The sequence below is a fragment of the Alligator mississippiensis genome, chromosome 3 (genome assembly GCF_030867095.1).
Source record: "Alligator mississippiensis isolate rAllMis1 chromosome 3, rAllMis1, whole genome shotgun sequence".
Lineage (NCBI taxonomy): Eukaryota > Metazoa > Chordata > Crocodylia > Alligatoridae > Alligator > Alligator mississippiensis.
This window is the reverse complement of record NC_081826.1, coordinates 176481720-176504395: the sequence shown is the minus strand read 5'-3', so window position 1 is coordinate 176504395 and position 22676 is coordinate 176481720. Positions and strand designations below refer to the sequence as shown.

The 22676-nt window shown below is 41.7% G+C and overlaps 1 protein-coding gene across 10 annotated transcripts in view; it reads right to left on the bottom strand.

Annotated features, from left to right (window-relative positions):
- MLLT3 (MLLT3 super elongation complex subunit) overlaps window positions 1–22676 on the bottom strand; it is a 307823-nt gene that overhangs the window by 144570 nt on the left and 140577 nt on the right. For 9 of the 10 annotated variants that reach the window (XM_019480772.2, XM_014601142.3, XM_019480774.2 and 6 more), the window contains exon 5: window positions 19450–19569. The exons of the other annotated variant lie outside the window; for it this stretch is intronic. In XM_019480772.2, the coding sequence (XP_019336317.1) occupies window positions 19450–19569 (120 nt within the window). The remainder of the gene's footprint in view (window positions 1–19449; window positions 19570–22676) is intronic. 10 annotated transcript variants of the gene reach the window in all.

The following is a 22676-nucleotide window of genomic DNA, read 5'->3' as shown; positions in this document are numbered from 1 at the left end:
TGTGCCTGTCAGCTTTGCAGCCTGGGTACCGTGGACTCGGTGAGATTCCCAGCGTTCTCTCTTCTTTCTAGGCATAAACTTCTGAACCTGAACTGTATCAGTTAAGCTTGAGCTAAGTTTCCCCAAATACTTAGTGAAACCAGGGTAGTATTGTCATTGTTTGTGTTTGTTTTTCTTTTGCATGTCTATTACTACTAGTACTATTATATATTTCATATGCTTAGCAATAAATAACTTTTATAGTCAAACTGGTAGTAATTGGGTATATTTTTCCTTCTCTGCTTCTTTTTCCTTCTGTGCTCTGCAGCAACGCTTCTTTTACCTATGCTAAAGATCCCGGTGAAGCCTAAATTATTGTGGGGTCTGCTCATCAAGAGGCCAAAGATTGGGACGTGCTGAGTTTGAAACACATAAGGGGATCAGCTTGTACAGGCTGATTGACCCAGTTTGACTCAGACGTGCCCTTATGAACTGAATGCTGGCCCATGAGGGTATCAGCTGGACACCCAGCCGGATTCAGAGGGATTCTGTTTACCTGTGTGCTTGTGTCTGACTGCATTTTATTGTTGCTCTTATGAACTGATTCTTGGCATATGAGGGTGTCAGCCTGTCCATGCTGATCAGTCCGGCCAGGTCAGGCGTGTCACGTTAATTTGTGTGTGTTTGTGTGTATGACTGATTTGGTGACTGGAGGAACCCAGTCCCATTGAGATTGAGTCCTGCAAGATAGCTCCACTGGGGGTGAGGGCTTGCAGAAGGGAGAAATACAGCTCCATATAGTAACACAAGCAGCACATTGACAGAATCACCAAGACCCTAGAAACTATCCCTAATAAATGAGCACACCCCAAAGTATTGGGCAAATTTGGTAACAGGGCCAGGGCCTAAAGGGATGCCAAAGGTCCCAGAGAGGGGACCACAGCTGGAGAGGGTAAAGGATGCAATCTGGAAGGTATGGGCCACAGTGTAAAGAGAGGTACGGAGCTGCACAATGAATGTCACCCCAAGACGCCTAAATGGGCAGCCTCCCACCTGGGAAACATCTGGATCAGTTTTCCAGCAAGGCATGGCAGGTAAAAGAGGGCCGGGCGGCTGGCCTAGAAACAGGTGGCCGGGCAGAGATCTAACTGGCACTCTTACAGGCTACCATCCCTGCTGTTTTCATCCCACTGTGCCTTTTCACACACAAAGTCACCTATGTCATGAGTTTTGTTTTGAACAGTTTGAGGTGCAGTTTCCAGAAACCCCTGCACCTATCTCCTTGAAACTTGGCAGGCCTCATGCCCTTAGAATGAGCTACCACTCCTGCTGTTTTCATCCAAATCTAACAAAAAATGACAAAGTTACAAAGTTATAGGCATTTCAGTGATTCCCTATTATAGTCTATGGTCAAATCTCTCTGAATCAGCGCCAAATCTTCCGAAGCCAATTCAGCCGAATCAATTCAGGACAGTGATCCGGATCTCCGAATCGAATCACTGTCCTCCGAATTGGCCAAATCCAAATCAAATACTTTCTTATTTGCACAGGCCTAATAGTTTTCAAAACAACTAGCAATTCTCTTTTCTCAAAGGCTAAGTGTAAATGTGGTAGAAATTAAAGTATATTTATACAACTTAACTTAAAATTTCACGAACTCAAGGAGATTCTTCATTGTAAAGACCACCCCCCCAAAAATCTAATAAATATTTCCAATTGGGTTTGTATAAACTTATCAAAATGTACACAGATATTTGTAAATAAATCTAGTTCATTTAATAAGGGCATGCTAAAACAAAGGAACAAGAAACTCTGCACCAACTTCCCATGGAATATCCACTTTTAAAGTCATTCATGATCCAGCCAAACAAGGTTCTTTGGGTAAATCTGATATCTTTTATTAGACGAACTCAAGTAGTTGGAAAAAATTCTCCTTTGCAAGCTTTTAAGCAAAAACACCCCTCATCAGATTGAGGAAGCATCTTCAGTTGATCTGTACTAGAAACCAGAGGCTGGTACGCATGTAAGAAAGCCAACCGATAACTGGCTTTATGGAAGTATCAATTTTGACAAAATTTTATTTGGCCGGGGGGAGGAAAAAATGAAATACTATTGTAATGAGATGCAATTGTTCCATATACATTTTTTCATGGAACACCATATTTTTTAATTTAATGTGCTGAAATCAAGCACAATATATTCCTTATGCAAAACTGCCTTGTAAAAAAATTGTTTTAGATCTTTTTATTTTGCTTTTGAATAGAAGAAAATTGGAATATTGCAGAATCTTTCACTAAATGAAAATATCTGCTTCCTAACCAGCTTTACCACAGAAGACAAATGTGGCTGGGATAAACTGTCAGAGAATACTCTTATTAGTTGGAGTACTACGAATGCACTTTTCATTGTGGCTCAAAACCACACTAGTATTTTAAATACAGACTGCTTTTGAAATTTCCTGAGTTATCTATCAGTTTAATATACACTACTGATGTGCCATACCAATGTAAGACACATGACTGCAAATGCTAAGCAGTAAATTAAATCTATTATTCTTTTTAACAGTGAAAACTATTCTGATGACATTTGAATGTCTGAAAGTAAGCCACTTCCCCATTTCCCATACTTCTAATTAAAAAGTTAAATGAAAACATCAATCACTCCTGATTTCAGACCATTTTCCTGGAGTTTTCTAAAGTTAACTGAGAAAAGAAAAAGAAGTGCATTTGTATACCTTAAGTTTTATGTAAAACATAACCCACAGACATGCCTTCTGATTTGGTTACTAGTATTCTTTTTGTGCAAGAGGTCAAGTTTTGATTCTTAGTTTCTCAGGGCACAAGCAGCGCTTCAGTACCAAATCCTAAAAAGAGTCCCTGCATCACTTAACTATCTCGATTGTGAGCAAACTGAAGCACTTTTAGAAGGGAACCTCATTGTAGTGCTATTCAGCAGGAAAGGTAACAGCTGTGAAATGAGTTCAGTGGTGGCATAAAGTAGTATGAGAACCTTAGACCCCTCCTTGGGATTTAAAAAAAACCCAAAACAAAACAAAAAACACCCACAATGTTATATTATCTGCCAAACCAAGGAGGTTGATATGCTCATTGAAAGCATTATGTTCACCAAGGATTTATTTGCCTAGCAAGCATGTGTGTGAAGAATTATTTCACCATACATTACAACAGCCACTAAAGTTCCTAGGTTCACTCTCATTTAAGTGAATAATGTTCTATTCCACTTCCCAACTTAGATAGCTCTACAGAGTTCAACAGATAGGAGGAAAACGGATAATGACAGGCAAAAATTGAAATAATAAGGGAAAAAAAGTATTTTTATATATTCAATTAATACAAATGTAAATTGGTTATACTGGCAGGGGCATACTGTGAAAAAATACATGTACATTCTTTGGCGTACATGCTTTGTGCTAAAAAAATATTGATTCATGTTTTTTCCTTGCTTATCTAACAGAGATCAAAATGTTTGTTTCCCTCGCTGCCCTAAGAAATGCCGCAAGCAACAAGTGAGCAATACATTCTGGCACACTGGTTACTTTCAAGTTATGACTGGAACATTGAGATTGTGGATTACTGGCTGATGATATATTTACAAACCACTGCTTGCACATTTGTGTACCATAACATAAATGAATTCCTTTATGGTTTTGTTGATACACACACACACACGCATACAGACACACACACACACACACACACGCATACAGACACACACACGCATACACACACACCCCAGGCTTGTCCAACATACGGGCAAGCCATTTTCTGAGGCCCAAGGTGCTGCGAAGGGAAACAAAAGTAAACAACGTACTTTTGTTTCTGGGGGGTGATGTGATACCACTTCCTGTGAAGTCTTTGAATATGGCTCGCCGGCCCACTGGATAATAAAAAGTTCATGATCTGGCCCCACATTCAAAAAGGTTGGGCACCCCTGATATACACACACACATATATATAAAAACACACACACATCTTTATACACACACACACCTATATACACATATACATACAAACACACACATATACACACACACACACGCATATATAGATGTACACACACACACACACACACACACACCCATCAAACTACAGGCCCATCAGCCTGACCTTGTCAGGATGACCTTGCCTATCCTGGGCAAGGTCTTAGAAAAATCTATTAAAGAGGCCATCCTTAATGGACTGGCCAACGCCAACTTCCTGTGGGACAGCCAGCACAGGTTTGCTACGGGTAGGTCTTCCTTGACCAATCCCATTTCCTTTTATGACCAGGTGACCTATCACCTACACAAGGGAGAAGAGAGTGATGTCATATATCTTGACTTCAAAAAAGCCTTTGATCTGGTATCCCATGACACTGGCCAACTCTGGCCTTGGGTCCACCATAATCAGCAGGCTGGGGAATTGGCTCCATGGTCAGACCCAGAGGGTGGTGGTTGTCGGAAGTCAATAGTCATGGTGCCCCGTGACCAGTGGGGTCCCCGAAGGCTCTGTTCTTGGACCCATATTGTTCAACATCTTCATTAATGATGTGGACATTGGAGTCAGAAGCGGACTGGCCAAGTTCGCCAACGACACCAAACTCTGAGGCAAAGCATCCACACCTGAAGACAGGAGGGCGATCCAGGCTGACCTGGGCAGGCTCAGCAAATGGATGGACAAGAACCTGATGGCATTTAACACTGAAAAATGCAAGGTTCTCCACCTTGGGAGGAAAAACCTGCAGCATACTCATAGGCTCAGCACTGCTATGCTGGCTAGCACTATGGAAGAAAGAGACTTGGGGGTCATCATTCACTACAAGATGAACATGAGCCTGCAATGCGATGCTGAGCCTAGTAAAGCGAGCAAAACACTGGCTTGCATCCATAGATGCTTCTCAAGCAAATCCCAGGACGTCATTCTCCCCTTGTACTCAGGCTTGGTGAGGCTGCAGCTGCAGTACTGCGTCCAGTTTTGGGCCCCACAATTCAAAAAGGATGTGGAGAAGCTTGAGTACAGAGAAGAGCCACACACACGATCAGAAGTCAGGAAAACAGACCTTATGACAACAGGCTGAGACCTATGAGGCTCTTTAGCCTGGAAAAGCGCAGGCTCAGGGATGATCTGGTGGCCACCTATAAGTTTATCAGGGGTGACCACCAGTATCTGGGGGAATGATTTTTCACCAGAGCGCCCCAAAGGATCACGAAGTCGAACAGTTATAAACTACTGCAAGACCGTTTCAGGCTGGACAGAAGGAAGAATTTCTTTACTGTCCAAGCCCCCAAAGTCTGGAATAGCTTGCCATCAGAGGTGGTTCAAGCACCTGCATTGAACACCTTCAAGAGAAATTTGGATGCTTATCTTGCTGGGATCCTATGACCCCAGCTGACTTCCTGCCCCTTGGGCAGAGGACTGGACTCGATGATCTTCCGAGGTCCCTTCCAGCCCTAATGTCTATGAAATCTACACACACACACCCCCCCTCTCTATATATAGACATGTGCATATATGTGTGTGTATACGCACACACATACATACACATACACACACACACACATATACACATACACACACACACATACATATACACATACACACACATACACATATATAAACACAGACATATATACATATATACACACATACGTATACATATATATACACACGTATATATACCCATATATGCATACACACACACACACACACACACACACACACACACATGTACACACGTATATATACACACACATGCACACATGTAGCAGGGGTGTAGGTTGTTGCCGTGTTGGTCTAAGGACATAGGCAGACAAGGGTCCTTGGGTGAATTTGATATCTTTTATTAGACCAACCCAAATAGTTGGAGAATAGTTATTAAGCAAGCTTTCGGGTTCAAAAACCCTTTGTCGGGCTAAGGAAGTTTCAGCAGCTGGTGTACACAGCTTCCTTAGGGTTCGAAGGGTTTTTGAACCCGAAAGCTTGCTTAATAACTATTCTCCAACTATTTGGGTTGGTCTAATAAAAGATATCAAATTCACCCAAGGACCCTTGTCTGCCTATGCACACATGTATACACACTCGTATATCTATACACACACACACACACATATATATATTTATCTATATGTTTATATACACACATACAGACACATGTGTGTATATACACACACAACCACATGTGTGTGTACACACATGTATATATACACACAGATATATACACAAATGTATATATACACACACATACACATGCACATACAAATACACGCATGGACATATACATACAAATACACGCATGGACATATACATACAAATACACGCATACACACGTGCACACATACCCACGCATACACACACACACACGTGTGCACACACACACACATAGATACACACACACGCATACACACACAGATACACACACTATACACACAAATACACACATACACACAAATGTGCACACACATATACACACATACACACAAATGTGCACACACATATACACACATACACACACACACGCCTATATACACACATGCACATAAACACACATATACACCCATGCCCACCCATACCCACATACACACACGCATACATAAACCCACACACACGTATACACACACACGCATATGCACACACCCAGACACATATGCACACATACACACATATATATACACAAACATGAACAGACACACAGAGACACATACACACAGACACGCACATATACACTCACATGCATGGACAGATACACACACATATACACATACATGCTCACACACAAATATATACACACGCACAAATATATACATGCATACACATACCCACATATATGCACAGACACAAACACACATACACACGCATACACAGATATACACATACACACAGACGCATGCACACACAGACACATATGCACACACCCACACAAACACATGTATACACATAAACATGAACAGACACACTGACACACAGACACTCACACGAACAGACATATACACGCACATGTACACACAGAAATATACACATATACACGCATACACACACCCACACACATGCACACAGACACACACACAGACACAGACACATGCACAGACACAGACACACCCTCACATACACACCCACACACACACGCATGCACACACACACACGTGCACACACACACATTATGATGACCAGAACCAGAGGGATTAATAAGCAATAAATATGTGCTTCTTAGAGGCATTTGGTATTTTGCCTAAACAGGTAATATTAGTTAATATAAAGCTTGTAAGTTTGTAAACTGCAAATGTAACTTGTCTGTCATAAGTTTAACCAAAATGATAAAATTAACTGTTTGTGGAACTTACTGGGCCCCATAGGCAAAGCTGTAGATGCAAGATTAGCTGACCTAACGGTTTCTGCTCAGGGTTCAGCTTTAGCTATAAAAAACTGGATCCAACTGCCTGGCACACCCAACACATTCCAGGAAAGCACATCCCAAGAAAGCATATTCAAATGAAACCTAAAAGGGGTTGGGGCTTAGGCGGAGCAATGTCAATTTCAAACCTAAAGGTGCTGCATTATAATTTGCTTATTGGATAAACCCGAGTTCAGGTAGTAACCTTTCATGATAATTTTTAACACCTTTCAATCCCATAGGGTAACAGCTATAGGGCAACATTGTGAGTGGCTCTAAAGCCAACAAATTAGCATAAGACTAGGTATAAAAAGCGTGTGCATCAGGTGACCAGCAGGAAGGAGGGAACAGAACGATCAATTCTGTTCCATGCCCAGACCCCGGACTCCCAGTGTGAGTGAGGATCAGATCCTGATCAAGGGATCTTCCCCGGTAACCCCTCTGACAGCATCAATTGGGGACACCTGACTTCACTGGAATCACTTGACGCATACCTGGCACTGAGGGACTATCAATAAGTTGCCAAGCCACGTCTGTCTGTCTGTTGTTTTGAACAGCCCAGTGGCTAATACTTTGCAGTGCCCAGTTGGCCTGCAACAGAACTGATCTATCTATCTGTTGTTATTATCTGTTGTTTACTATTAGCTCTTTAATACTGCATGATCTGCTTATTGCATTTATCTTTCTGTTAACTGTTGTGTATGTGTAAGCTATAATAAATTTGCCTTTACTTCACTCCTAACTTTGCCTCCTCGATCCAAAACTGAATCAAACAGCTCAGTTGGTCTGTGATCAAATTGATACACTCACAGTGCCCAGCTGGCCTGTGACAACACATATACACACAGTCAAAAATACACACACATATATATACACACATGCACATACACACATGCATTATGTACACATACACCCACATATATACAGACACACATATATACACACATGCACATATGCATATGCACACACCCACACATATATACGCACAAACACGCACACATGTATACACACACGCACATATAAATACACACATACATACACACGCATGCTTACATAAACACACTCACATACACACATGCACACACATACACACGCACACATATATACATGAATACACACACCCACACATACATACACACACACAGGCACACACACAAACACATGTATACACACAGAGGCACACAGACACACACACATACACACACTCACATGCACATATACACACACATATGCAGACACCCACACATATATGCACACACAGACACAAACACGGACACACATGTATACACACAGATATTTATACACACAGACAGAGACATGTATACACACACACGCACATACACATATATATACACCCACACCCACCCACATATATAGATACACACACACATATACACGCATACCCACACCCACAGACACACACATACATGACACATATACACAGATGTGTGTGTGTAGTTAGTGTGTGTGTTTGTGTATGTATAGTGTGTATACAATACACTATAGTGTGTATATACACAGAGAGACACCCAACAAATATCAACAGAATACTTAATGTGAAGAAAATATGCTTGTTAAAATAACTGTAGGCGTTTCCCTTTATGAGCAGAGTAGCTTGTTTGTTTTTTTTTAAGTACACAAATTTCTTTAAGAAACATAATTCCCTTAATATAGTGGGGCTAACAGACCTTCAAAAAGACAAAATATTTAGGAAAGCAAGATACAATCATAATATAGAAGTTGAGACATTGAGTGAAAACTAAAATGACTCGAGAACTAAACATCATGTCTTACAGAACCAAGTGTTGTGTTGGATTCTTCCTCTGCACCCTACCTGCAATTTCTTCACACGGACCTTCACATTACAAAATGTAGTCTCTCAATTTAGTTAAAAATGTTGCCCTAGGGCAAGCAACTTCCCAAGAAAACAGTCTCAAAGAACTCAAGTAGCTGATATACTTTATGAAGCTAGCTAGCAAATTAAGCATTTTTCTGGTTCATTAAGTGGTTCATTAAATTTGATTTAGTCATTAAATTGGCTACCTCAGCACTACCAACCTAAACTACTGTATTCTGTGTTTAGTCTAGAAATTTAAGGTTAGCAGTCATTAAAAATGCACGTTATTTTATTTTCACTTGTAATAAAAAAAAGTTAGTTCAAATTTTACTGCAATCTCTGGATAACCTGGATGTGCTAAGGTGAAGCCAGGGAGTTTGTGTTAAATTTGGCTCTTGAGGTAGGAGTTGGCTCTCAAGTGGGAAAAACTGAATAATTTCAGAACATTTATTTTTTCCAATGAATCATGAACTATTTAGTAACACAAAATTTCTAATATAAATACCTTTAAAAATATTACTAAACAAAGTTCATCCATTTGTAAAGATTTTGGTGTACAACAGAAAGGGAATGCTAAATACACAGAACTCTAGCAGAGAAAGAAGGTAAAAGGGGAAAATCAATTTTGAAGAGGGATGCTTAAAGTACTTTTGAAGTGTTTTCCCTCCTCTTTTCATTCACTGCTTTTTCAGTTGTCTCCTAAAAAGTATTTCCCTTACTGATTATTCTTTTTACAGATATTTTTTGCCCTCACCCTCCTAAAGCTTTCAGCACTTGGCTTGTCTTTTCTGTCTGATCCATATTACAGGTTACCCTTAAGGCCAGCAGAAATGGGGAACAGTGTTAGTTGGCAGGTGTCAAAAAACCAGTATGGGGAGCACAAGACATTGTGGTTTCTATAAATGAGAAAAAATGCCCTCCTTCTCAACCCACTGATTTTTTGGGGAAGGTTATTGTTATTATTCAAAAATAATGAACCATTTGATTCTAAGACCCTCCACAACAGATGATGATGATCGTCATCATCATGAGATCAAAATATATATCTACAGTACTGCTCTTAAATATTTTGCATAATTTACAAAAAATCACTACAATGCATTTAAGAGCAACACAATGATTATTACTAGCCAGATTTAAAATGCTACTTGAGATATCTGTGCATCCCAAAAGCATACAGAGTCCCTGAGAATGTGCACAATAAGGAGTGCTGAAGACAAGACTTGTAGCTCTTCACCAAATCCCCATCACCTTGCCACATTTTGAAAGGGTCAATCTACATCAATTTGGGCCCACTGCTGGGAACCATTTGAACATCATGGTCATCACACTGAATTATAGACATTAAGAAGTACAGACACTTGTATGCTTAAATCTGTATTTTAGAAGCTTGCGTGATTGCAAGGAAACTGTGAGAGTTGTCATTACCAATCAATGTGTTCTGGATTTTGATAAATAAAAATTTAGCCAATAATATCATTTTTAAATTTTCTGTCAATCAGGTGCTGAAAGGCAGCTGTGAAATTCTTCCTTGTGTGAACTTGAGTACAGAAGTTGAAAACTGTCAGGGAAGAAATAACATTCTTGGGTTCTTTGCCTCAAATATTTATGAAGAGAAACTGACCTGAGTTTTAGTATTCGTAAATACCAATCTAAACAAATTTAAAAGTGCTATCTGTGAAATAGAGGCTAAATTAATCTTCTTTTTTTTTTAATTGTATTTACTGGATTTTTTTTAAGAGTGTTGGGAAACTTGCATGCAGGCATTTGTACCAAGACCACATGACATGCACAAAACTACACTGACGTTGATAGAATTACTCCACTTTACATGCACTCAGAGTCTGGCTTTAGTAGAAGACGCTACTCAAATTCGAACTGAAAAAACTCCTCAAAGAGTGGATTTCAGTTTGTGGAATTTTAGCATATAAGAATACACAACATTTTAATCAGACTGAATAAAATTATATTGCATTTCCATCCCTCCAAATCCAACCAATACACCTAAATAAAACAGCACATTGGAACATAGCTTTGCAGACATTTCTTGTCACATGATGTACAAATGGGGAACTGATTTTGTACATGGCGGGGGGGGGGGGGTTGAAGGACAAAAGTTGCTGCAGAGGCAGGAAATGCTGGGCAATATTTTAAACTGATGCAATGACTTGTCCTGCTGTTAAATATTGCAATGAACAGCAGTTAAGATTGAACAAAGAAGAGAGCAGTTAATTGGTACAGCATCTCCCATGGCTCAGAGCTCAGTGTTAATTTTATTCTAAGAGCAGGCTTGGTATTTTCCCTCAATAATCTCTGCCAAAGTAAAAATAAAAAACCCAACCCTCCCCCCCTCAAAAAAAAAAAAAACACCTAGGGACTTGTGGATAAAATGAAAACAGTGATTTCAGTTTGACAGTACTGCTGTTGAATAGTCCTATTTTGTAACCAGATAATGCAGCATCTTTCCCTTTTACCAGTTTCATAGAACACAAGCCTCAATTGATCTGTATCTACATTTGCACTACTTACTGCAGCAGCCGTTGTACTGTCAGGCATCAGAAATTGGTGACATCTCCATCAAGTGGTAATTTATATTGAGTATTAACTCCTGAGGCAGGAATGCAACAAACATGCAACCACCTTTTTCTGCTGTCAGACCCAACTCCCTGTCCCACATTTACTAGCAGATTTTTCCACTAAACAAATGGACCCAGAATAGACACACAGTAAAACAACAGCAACAACAAACAACAAACCCCCCTGTCATCATTTGCTAAGTGCCTACCTGCCCTTCCCTTAGGAAACTGTTGATAAACAAGCTATCAAGCAAAGCATTTGAGACTGAGATGGCAATACAAGGTTCAGAGGAGGGAGAATGGTCAATAAAGCACTCTGAGTGTTGGTCCAATTCCCTGACCCAGTGGAGACTTCCTATGTGAACCTGGGCAAGCTACTGAGCCACTCCATGTATATTATTCAACAGGTACGCTTAGGAATGTCCCTCTTTGAGACAACTCATTTATTCGGTGCTTTAATATCATACACAGATGCAGGTACTTGAAATTTGTCTACAGAGCAATATTTTGTACATTTATAAACTATATAAAATAAAAGAAATCATCACCATCCTAGCCGTACAAAATCAGGTCAAACAATGAACTTCAAAACCAGTGTCAAGAAACAAAGGAAATAAAACCTATAAATGACACAGTATTTAACAGAAGGGAACAAACAGGATAAAGAGGACTTCTCTGTTAAACAGCTGTTTCTATTACGTTACTATATTTACTCGAATATAAGACAAAGTTCCACCCCCACCCCCCACCAGCATAGGGGAAAAGACCCTCATCTTACATTCATATACAAGGAAACCACATTAAATACATTGTCTATTGTTAAACTGCTGCCAAAAGCAGCATGTGCTTAGTAATGGAAACAAAGTTGATTAAAATGCAGCCAGTACACATGGTCCATATTGGGTGTACATACTGATGGGAACCTACTACTTTTTTTTTTTTTTGGTGGCCCTTAAAGGCAGTTGCTTCCCCAGGAGGGAAAGAACACCAGATCTGGAGGTACTAAAATACTAGGCCAGTACTTGGAGATACCGGAACAAGCTACGACACTCTCCCGTGGTGCCAAAAATGCTGATGGGTACTAACCAAACGGATAGGTTGGTGTAGTCCATCTGAATATGGTAGCTCCCATTGCTCTCAGTCCCCCTCAGCATGGACTATCTTTCAAGTTATGGTGATCTAATGTATTGCATATATTTCAACGACTTCTTCACTCCCACAGCTAAGCTGCACTTTTCTTTCCCATTTCCAGTTATTCCTGTTTCTTCATGTGTAGTGTCTACTATTGGGAGGTGGAGGGGAGGAGTGGTCTGTTTACTTTGGCAGTTAAAGAAAGCCAAGAGAGGCCATGACCAGCCTGGTGGAAAAAACAGGTGTGGAGCACTGGTAGAATGAAGGGATGCTGGTGATGGCGGCAGATTTCTATCAGGAGCTCTACGCCGTAAGACTGGAGGACCCAGGGGCTATGTAGGACTGTCTGCAGAGGCTCATCTGGGTCCTCAGAGAGTAAAAAGGGCTGATACTGGTAAAGGAGTGGACCATGGAGAAGGTTGACAGGCCCCTGTGCAGTTTCAAGAACAGTAAGACTCTTGGGGTAGACAGGCTCCCCAAGGAATTCTTTGTTACCTTCTGGGATCAGGTGGTCCCCAATCTGCTGAAGGTCTTCAAAGACATAGGAGGAGGGCAGGGATGGACTAAGGCCTTATGACCCTCTTGTACAAGAAGGGTCCAAGAGAGGAGTTGAAGAACTGGAGGTCTATAACCCTCCTGAACTTCAACTATAAACTGCTGGCCAAGATGTTAACTGAGCGCCTTAAATCTGTTATAGGGACAGTGATACACGAAGACCAGACATGCGCAGTACCAGGGAGACCAATCCATGGAGCCCTGCTGCAGCTATAGGACGTACTGCAGTACCATCAAGAGAGGGGCCAGAGCATTGCTGTGCTGCACCTCTACCTGGAGAAAGCCTACGACCAAGTATCCTACCAACTCCTGTTCAAGACACTAAAGATGGGAATCCCATCGACCTTCATTGCCTGTATAAAGAAGTATATGTGGATGAGAGCAGCCAGGTGCTGGTAAACAGGCTCATGACTGTACCAATAGTGGTGGAGTTGAGAGTCTGGCAGGTGTTCTCACTCTCCCCAATCCTGTTCATCTGCATAATGAAACCTCTAGCTAGGAGGCTCAAATAGACCCCAGAATTAATGGAGTGCAGGCCCCAGACACAACCAAAAGGAACCAAGGGCCCTAGCCTACATGGATGACCTCCATGTCTTCTGCATGGACAAGTGGTCAGTCAAAAAAGTACTGAAACACACACAAGTATACAAAAGCAGTAGTAGAGGCCAAGTTCAATGTGAGCAAGAGCACCTGCCTGGTAATGGGTGATCTGGGGGACCTGTCATCCCTGGGGGTCTGCAACTGACCAGATGGAGGGCATGGGAAAAGACTGAGGCCAAAGTTAACTGCCAGAGTCTCTGAAACTGAAACTCTGGCAAACACACCACCTCTCGGGGGGGGGGGGGGGGAGGGGTGCGTGGCACTCATGACGGCAGTGTTCCTATCAGTGCTTCTGTACACCACACTGCTCTTCCCTCCCCCTCAGAATCTACACAGCCATCTGTGTTTTCTTCTGGGGCTCCAGATGGGACAACACGAGGAAAACCTCATACAAGACAAAACAGGCAGGAAGCTAAGTTAAAGTATGTTTGTGAAATATCTGTATTAAAACTTTATTCAGTTAAAAAAAAGAAAGATAAAATGGGTCAATTCAGTCAGTGTTTTCAAATTTGCTCCTCACTTCCATGTGCTCGGAAAGAGCATTCCATTCTCATAAAGAGGCTGTGACAGATGTTTACACAGTCCAGTGTGTGGCAAATTTGCTTAGTGGTCACACCCAGAGAGTGGTAGTAGATGGGTCAGTATTGACTTGGAAGGATGTGGGTAGTGGAGTCCTGCAGGGTTCGGTCCTTGGACCTGTAGTCTTCAATATCTTCATCAGCGACGGATGTGGGTGCGAAGTGTACTCTGTCCAAGGTTGTGGATGATACTAAATTGTGGGATGAAGTGCACACTCCGGAGGGTAGGGAACGATTGCAGGCAGACCTGGACAGATTGGAAAAGTGGGCAGTACACAATAGGATGCAGTACAACAAGGATAAGTGCACCTAGGGCGCAAAAATATCCAGCACACCTACAAGCTGGGAAGTGACCTTCTCAGCAGCATGGAAGCAGAAAGTGATCTCGGAGTCATAGTGGACTCCAAGATGAACATGAGTCGTCAGTGTGACAAAATCATCAGCAAAGCTAACACACTTTATCATGCATCAACAGATGCATGACAAATAGAACCAAGGAGGTGATACTTCCCCTCTATTGGTCAGACTGCAGTTGGAGTACTGCGTCCAATTTTGGGCACCTTACTTCAAGAAGGATGTTGATAGACTTGAGAGGGTCCAGGGGAGGGCCACTCATATGGTTAGGGGCTTACAGGACAAGCTGTATGAGGAGAGCCTGAGGGAACTGGACCTCTTCAGCCTCCACAAGAGAAGGCTGAGATGTGATCCTGTGGCCACCTACAAATCCATTAAGGGGATGCAGAAAGGGATTGGAGACGCTCTGTTCACTAGGGTGACTCTTGGGGTAACAAAGAACAATGTTCAAAAACTGACAGAGGGCAGATTTAGGCTAGATATCAGGAAAAACTTCTTCATGGTAAGGGTGGCATAAATTTGGAATGGGCTTCCAAGGGAGGTGGTGCTCTCCCCTACCTTGGGGGTCTTTAAGAGAAGGCTGGATAGGCACTGTTTTCTGCCTAGGCAGAGGATCAGACTCGATGATCTGTTGAGGTCCCTTCATCTATGCATCTATGATGAGGGTGGGTGGGGTAAGGGGGCCTCCCAGATTCATTTTCCCTGCTGTAGTAGTGGGAAGGGGACAAATTCAAGGCAAACCTCCAATAAGTAGATTCTATACCTGGAAAATTATAACAAATTTATAAGTAATTCATATATAAAATCTAATTATTGGGGGAGTTAACTTACAATCAGGGTCATCTTATATTTGAATAAATGCAGTATTTTTTTTATTTTGGCTAGAAAAAGAAGTCATGCTATGCTATTTATTCACTTCCTCTCACAGTCAATTCATGTACCACATTTACTCAAATCCAAGATGAGCTTTCCCCCCTCCATTTCACATGTAGAAAAAACACCCTCATTTTGGATTACAGAAATGGTTGTCAGCCTTTTTTGTATAGGGACCTATTTGTAAACATCAGTGGACAGTCCCAAACCAGTGCCCCTCACTGCCGCCCCCAGGCCCCAGCCCCCCAGTGTGTGGGGCAGGGGGCAGGTGTGTGGGGCAAAGGATGGGTGTGTGTGGAGTGGGGGGGGGCCAAGCAACCCCAGGCAGGCTGGAACTACCAGCCTGCAAGGGAAAAGCTACAGTTTTCCACGTTTTTCTCTTTTGATTTTTAAGTTTGTTGATCCATTTTTAAAAAGCTATCTGTGACCCTTTAATATATTCTTGCACCCCACTTTCGGGTCACGACGCATGGGTTGAGGAACACTGGGTTACAGTATCAAGCTAGTGCAGGCAGCAGCAGCTGGAGTCTGAGCCAGAGCTACAGGAGTGACTACATGGTGTGCAGCTCAGGGGGAGAGCAGGGGACACTGTGCAGTGGAAAGGAAGCTGCTACAACTTTGGGTCCGGCTTTGGCTGTGACCCAGACCCAGGCTTGCAGATGCTGATGTTTGGCCAGGACTGGAGCCATCATGTTCTCTAGAACCACAGAAGGGAGGTGGGGCACCAACACTGGGGAGAGGAGTCAGGCTGTCTGCCTCCCTTCTCAGTGGTTGGGGAAAGAATTTAAGACGGCCCTCCAATCATTAAATTCTACACACGGAAAATTATAATATATTTATGTATAGAGTTTAACAATTGGGTGGTCATTTTAAATTCCAGCTTGTCTTGGTTTCAGGATTCTCTGCTGTTTACAACAGGTTAATTGTTCAGAAAGCCTCACTGGAATAATCACACTTTTGTGGAAGAATCTTGTTTCTATTATTTACTAGCTTTACTTATTTGCAGTGATGATTTGGAGACTGATAGCAGATTATTAAATTTTAAAATAGCAGGTAGAAAAATACATGCAAATTTTACACAACAAAGAAAAAGAGAATACCACATCACAAGACGTATTTTGCCTGTTTATTTTACATGTTAATTTTATTAATTACAGTAAAAGCTCTGTTATCTGGCATCCGCCGGGAATGGGGGATGCCAGATAACAAAATATGCTGGTTAATTGAGCGGCCCGAATAGGTGTCCTTGCCTGTTCGTGCTGCCGCCCCTCCCGCGGCATCACTGCCCCTCCCATGGGCCCTGCGGGCCCCACAGGACAGGGAGATGGGCCCCATGCAACCTGTTATGCCCCTGGGCCATGGGGGCTTGGCAGCGCAGGCTGGGGGCTTGGAGAAGCTGGAAGTGCCAAGGTGGGCACTTCCGGTTTCACTTTACCTTACAAGCCAGCATGCCGCTTAATAGAGTGTGCTGGCTTGTAGGGGCCAATTATTGGAACTTTTACTGTATTCAATTAGATTATGCAAAACTCTAGAACTTTTTGTTCAGAGATTATACCTTTTATTCATTAGTTAATCTTTTATCTATTTTGGAATATTCTAATAACTATTCTATGGTATATTTTGTAAGATTAATAATGAGATCATTGTCACATGAAGCAAGAAGATTTTTTTGTGAACACTATGTTCAAAGATTAGTGACATGAGTATCACAGAGATTCTACAGTACTCGGCATGCACTATACATAGAAAGACAGGTTTATTGTAGTGATTTGAGTATAGTAAATCTGCTTAATAAAATTTTACTGAATTGCTTTCTATAAACGTAAGACATGTAAAAAAATGACTATTTTTTTCCATTAATAGAAAAAAAGAAACCAAACCTCTCACTCACTACAAAAAAGTATCACGCACACACACACACAACACAAATTTACTCATTTAGAAAATTCAAAGTCTTATATTTGAATAAATATCCCACATTATCTCAAATATAAGATCACTCTGAATATAAGACAACCCCTAGTAATTAGTTTATCTATATGGGCAATTTATACATTTTGATTTAATTTACCAGGTATAGAATCTTATTATTGGAGATCTGTCTTGCATTTGTCCCCCTCCCACTGTTGCACCAGGAAATAAAAATCTGAGGATTCAGGTAGCCCCTTTGCCTCCCCGCCAACTTCTTCTCCCTGCATCCCCTTGCCCTGCTCCTGTCAGATCTTGCTTTCATTGAGCACATGGCAGTAAGAACCAAATTTGAAGAAACTGACCTTGAAATAAAACACAGCTGCGGGCCCCATGGGACAGGGAGATGGGCCCCATGCAGCTTGTTATGCCCCCAGGCCAGGGGGGGATGCAGCCTGTCTGAGTTGTTGGACAGGACAAGTTTTTATGGGACAGGTGTGTGTGTATAAAGAAAGGGGCTGTAATCCTAGATGTCTCTAGGAAGCAGTCTCCAAGGAGCCTAGGATTGTCCTTCAATTTGCATAGAATACCCATACACTTAGTTCACCCAGAACAGATTAATTTACCTTTTTCTGAAACTGCTGTAAGTTAGCACAGATACTCCATAAACACACTTTTAAGTAACACTTTGGTACCTACCTATATATAGAAAAAAAACTATGCATGATATTAGTCTAAAGCCAAAAGGCTCATGATTTACCATAGAGTTCATTGGGTTGGGCCCCAGCCAGAATCAACAGCATTTTAAGACATGGTGACTACAGCTCAATATTTGTGCATACTCTGGATAAACCCTCACAAAGGATCCATGTGCTAATTATCCCACCACTCATGACTAGAACTGGGTGTTCTTTTCATAAGTCCTGGAGTGCTCCAAAATGTATATAGGCAATTTGGTTCAGTTCTACCTCATAGAAGGTGAGGCTACACAAGGATCATATGCACAAGGTGAGAGAGGGGATGACAGGGATTTGGGGTGAACTGTTTGGGGCCCCATTTGGTGATGTTTGCCAGACATTTAAGGCTGGTGAAGAAACAGGAATAATTGGAAATGGGAAAAAGATGCAGCTCAGCTGTGGTAATCAAGAGGAAGTCAAAATGTAATGTATGCAATGTGGTGGCTCTCCATGACCTGGGAATCAGCGCTAAGGGGGGCTCTGCTCAATGGACACTACCATATATCTTATTCAGATAGGTTGTACTAGCCTATGCTTGGGGTAGGTTCCCATCAGCCTGTTTGCCCCACATGGACTGTATACTTTATAGTCATGCTCAGAGTTGGCTGCATTTAATCAGCTTCATAGTTAGTTTCCATTACTGAGCACATGCTGTGATAGGCAATGTATTTAATGTGGTTTTCCTGTATGGGAATGCAAGATGAGGGATTTTTTCCCCCTTTGCTGACTGGGGGAAAACCTTGCATTTAAGTAAATACGGTTAATACTTTGAACTGCTATTTATTCTCTCTCTATTCAAATTCTGCATTTGTTTCTAAGGGGTGAATAAATGTTCATGGTGAAGGGGCTGCACCTAAACATATTGACCCTGTATTGCAGGTGTGAAAAAGCAAAAGCTGCCTCATCTCAATTTCTTGCATCAAAATAGGTCTCACCTTTTGCCCATGAGATGATTTCTTCTTCACTTCAGAAAAAGACAGGGAGTTACTGGGAAGGCTGGGGAGATGAAGGCTCTGTCCCGAAGGAATTGATGTGCCGTCTGACATTACCATGATCTGCCATAAAAGAGAGGGAAAATAATACAGTATTTCCCCCTTCAATATTTGACTATCTTAGGAGTTAGCAATCACTTTAAGGGTGAACAGACAAATAAGCCTCCAATACAGCCAGCACTCTTGCTCTCCTCTCTCAGGGACTGCATTGATAAAATTACTGACTCATCCTCCATTCCAATGAGCAAAACAAATCTTGTTAATTTGTTTGTAAAGACAACTTAAGCTGAAAAGAGTTGGCACATTCTATTCCAGTAGAGAAAGTGTTTTACAAAAAGACTTGTTGAAGTCTACAAATTTTACATATAGACTTCAGACCACTTCTGAGTAAGATTAAAATCCTCTTTGTACATAAAGTCCACATGCGCAAAGACATTCAATACTTTAGAACCTTATTGGCCAAAACCATTACATTTATCCACTTTGGAGCAGGAAGCTGTCCCGTTAATTGTCATGCCAGTACAAAATATAAATGCGAATTAATTTTTGCTCAAGAAGAATAAAGCAGTATGACAGAAGATGTACTGAAGATGCAACAGAAAGTCTTGCAAACTGCTTCCAGTACTGGACTTAAGCAATATGACTCCAACATCCTCTAAAAGAAGGAATCCATCTTACTAGTGAGGCAGGTAAAATGCAAGGCCAATATTTCAAGGTCCTCCATGTGCACGCACCAGATGGTCAAGCACCTGGATAAGCACCAGGTGGTCAATAAGAGCGAATAGGTTTTTAAGCTATCAAATCCTTCTGGATCTTCTAGAAACAAACCCTATCCTGTTCTTAAAGACCATTCTTGCCTTCTGAATGCACAGAGATTAGAGACCCTATAGGAGATGATTGCTTGGCCAAATAGGATGCAGATTTATACTCCATCTTTGACCAACCAGCACAAGTCAAGGGGAACTCTGTTTACTGTTTTAAAATGCAAGTGGACTCTGGGGAGAAACTAATCCACAGTACTATTAATAAGTATATCTCTAAGCTACAAGAGCTCCTTCCACATGTTTGTTTAACTCCCCAAGATAGCTGGCAAAGATGAGGAGTAGGTGATGTAGGATGTCAAACCCATGATAACAATTTCCCATTTTTGATAGTTTAAGTATCATACGTGGACATCCATTTACTATACCCACTCAATTACTGATTAACTTGTATTTTCTCATCTTATAGTAAATAGGGTGAGGTCTCAGAATCACACTAACAGGGCTACCAATTTGAGCAATAGGCATTCAGGTTTACCCAAAGGACATCTAATAAAGTAGGTCCTTGATGCATTGGTTCAACTGACTCAGGCTCCTAATATAGGGGAATTCCAGAAAACAGTGCTGTCACAGATCGACTGTCCAGGAGATAGTGCACAATGGATAGTCAAGTGAGAACACTTCAACTTCACTAATTGGTTTGAGTTAAAGAATAGGCGACTTTACTTTCATCTGCTAGATATTCTTTAACCAAAGCACATCAAAGCTTAAGGCTGAAGTCAGCACGATAAGCTGCAAGGAAGGAGGCTGTAACACATGCACAGCATGTCTAGTGTCAAGGGTAAGTCTCCAGTGGAGTTTACACATATGCTTAAACTAGTACTGTTACAGAGTATACACACTTTGCCTCTACAGTTCAGGTTTTCTCCCCAGAAGCAGACTCCACATCACAATACTGTAACAAATATGTACCTATTTTTTATATAAAATATTTTTTGTATTAAAAACTGTTTGAACTGCAGGATAAAAAGGCAAGAGCACACCCTCCATTACGGAGTTTAATCATCTTTACCTCCTTGACTGAATGTCTGCCTTCAGCAAGTCAGGGCACCAGGCCAGATGTGAGTTCAAAAGTGCCTGTTATTGCTTGAAAATTAAAAAGCAAGTGAAATACAGAGCCAAGGAACCATCTCAGGTGGTGCCAAAAGTTAGAACTTGAAAGATCATTAGTAATTACAACCACCACTTGCTTAATGCTCAGCTTGTTTTTGTAGAATTATAGAAAGGGACCTTGAGGGCCATTTGGCCCAAACCCCATGCATGAATACAGGAATAGGCCAAGAAGGATGCAGGCTGGCATGGGAGGTTCAAACCGAGGCCCTGCACTTGATGGGCTGCCAGCCAAACCACGTGGCTAGCTGGAAAAGGCTGTGTGTGTTTTAGAAGTAAACTATAGCCTTTAAAAAACACTAAGCTGTAGAAAGTAAAAAAGCAATAGAAACATAAACATCAGGAATATATCAGTGTCTCCCTCCTTCCATAACCCATGGGTAGGGACTTACTGAAACTGTGATTTCACAGAATCCAGCATTGCCCACAAAAGCGGGCAATGCCCACAAAAAAAAAAATTACTAAAAAATAAAATGCTGGCTCTCCAGAGGGAGCCAGCAGTCCTCACTGTGCTGTGGCTCAGCTGCACAACACACTGGGGGGAAGTGGAAAGGGGGGCTGCTCACATGATGGGCAGCCCAAGTTGGCTGTTGCCCCCACCCCTCACTGCTGATTGGCTGCAAGAATTGTCCATCATATCCCTGCCCCTCTCCACCAATCAGCAGTGAGGGGCAGAGCTGCATGATGAACAGCCCTCACAGGCAATTGCTGGCAAGGGACAGGGCCACTGGAGCTCCTTAGCCGGAAGCGTTGGGGGCCCACCACACTGAGCCCACGAAAATGGTTGCTGGGCCCGCATTCTCCCCATGAAATCAGCTGGCAAGCACCTCAGATTCAATAGGTCCCTACCCATGAGATAAAGCATCCTCTTCATATATCCAGTTACTCCAGACCGACCTTCAAAAAAGCCCCTCAAGCTGAGAACACATCTGTGGAAACTGAATAAATTCCCTTGAGAACTGAATTAAAAAAGGAGAAAATCAGAGGTCCAGTTAAAGTACTGTTGGAAAATTTAAGCTACTAGATTACAGTAACATTTTGAAGGCAAGAGGGTACAGCTACTACTCTGCAATTAAGAGAAGCCATTTTGAAAAATACTTTACAGTGAAGAAATACTATCCCAAAACAGCTGATTTTAGATCAAGGCTCAATTATAATGTAGCTGTCTCCCCTGAGCCCACTCCAGGCAATAAAGAAAAGCCTCTGATCAAGTCTTAAGGATGATCCAGGTCTACAGTA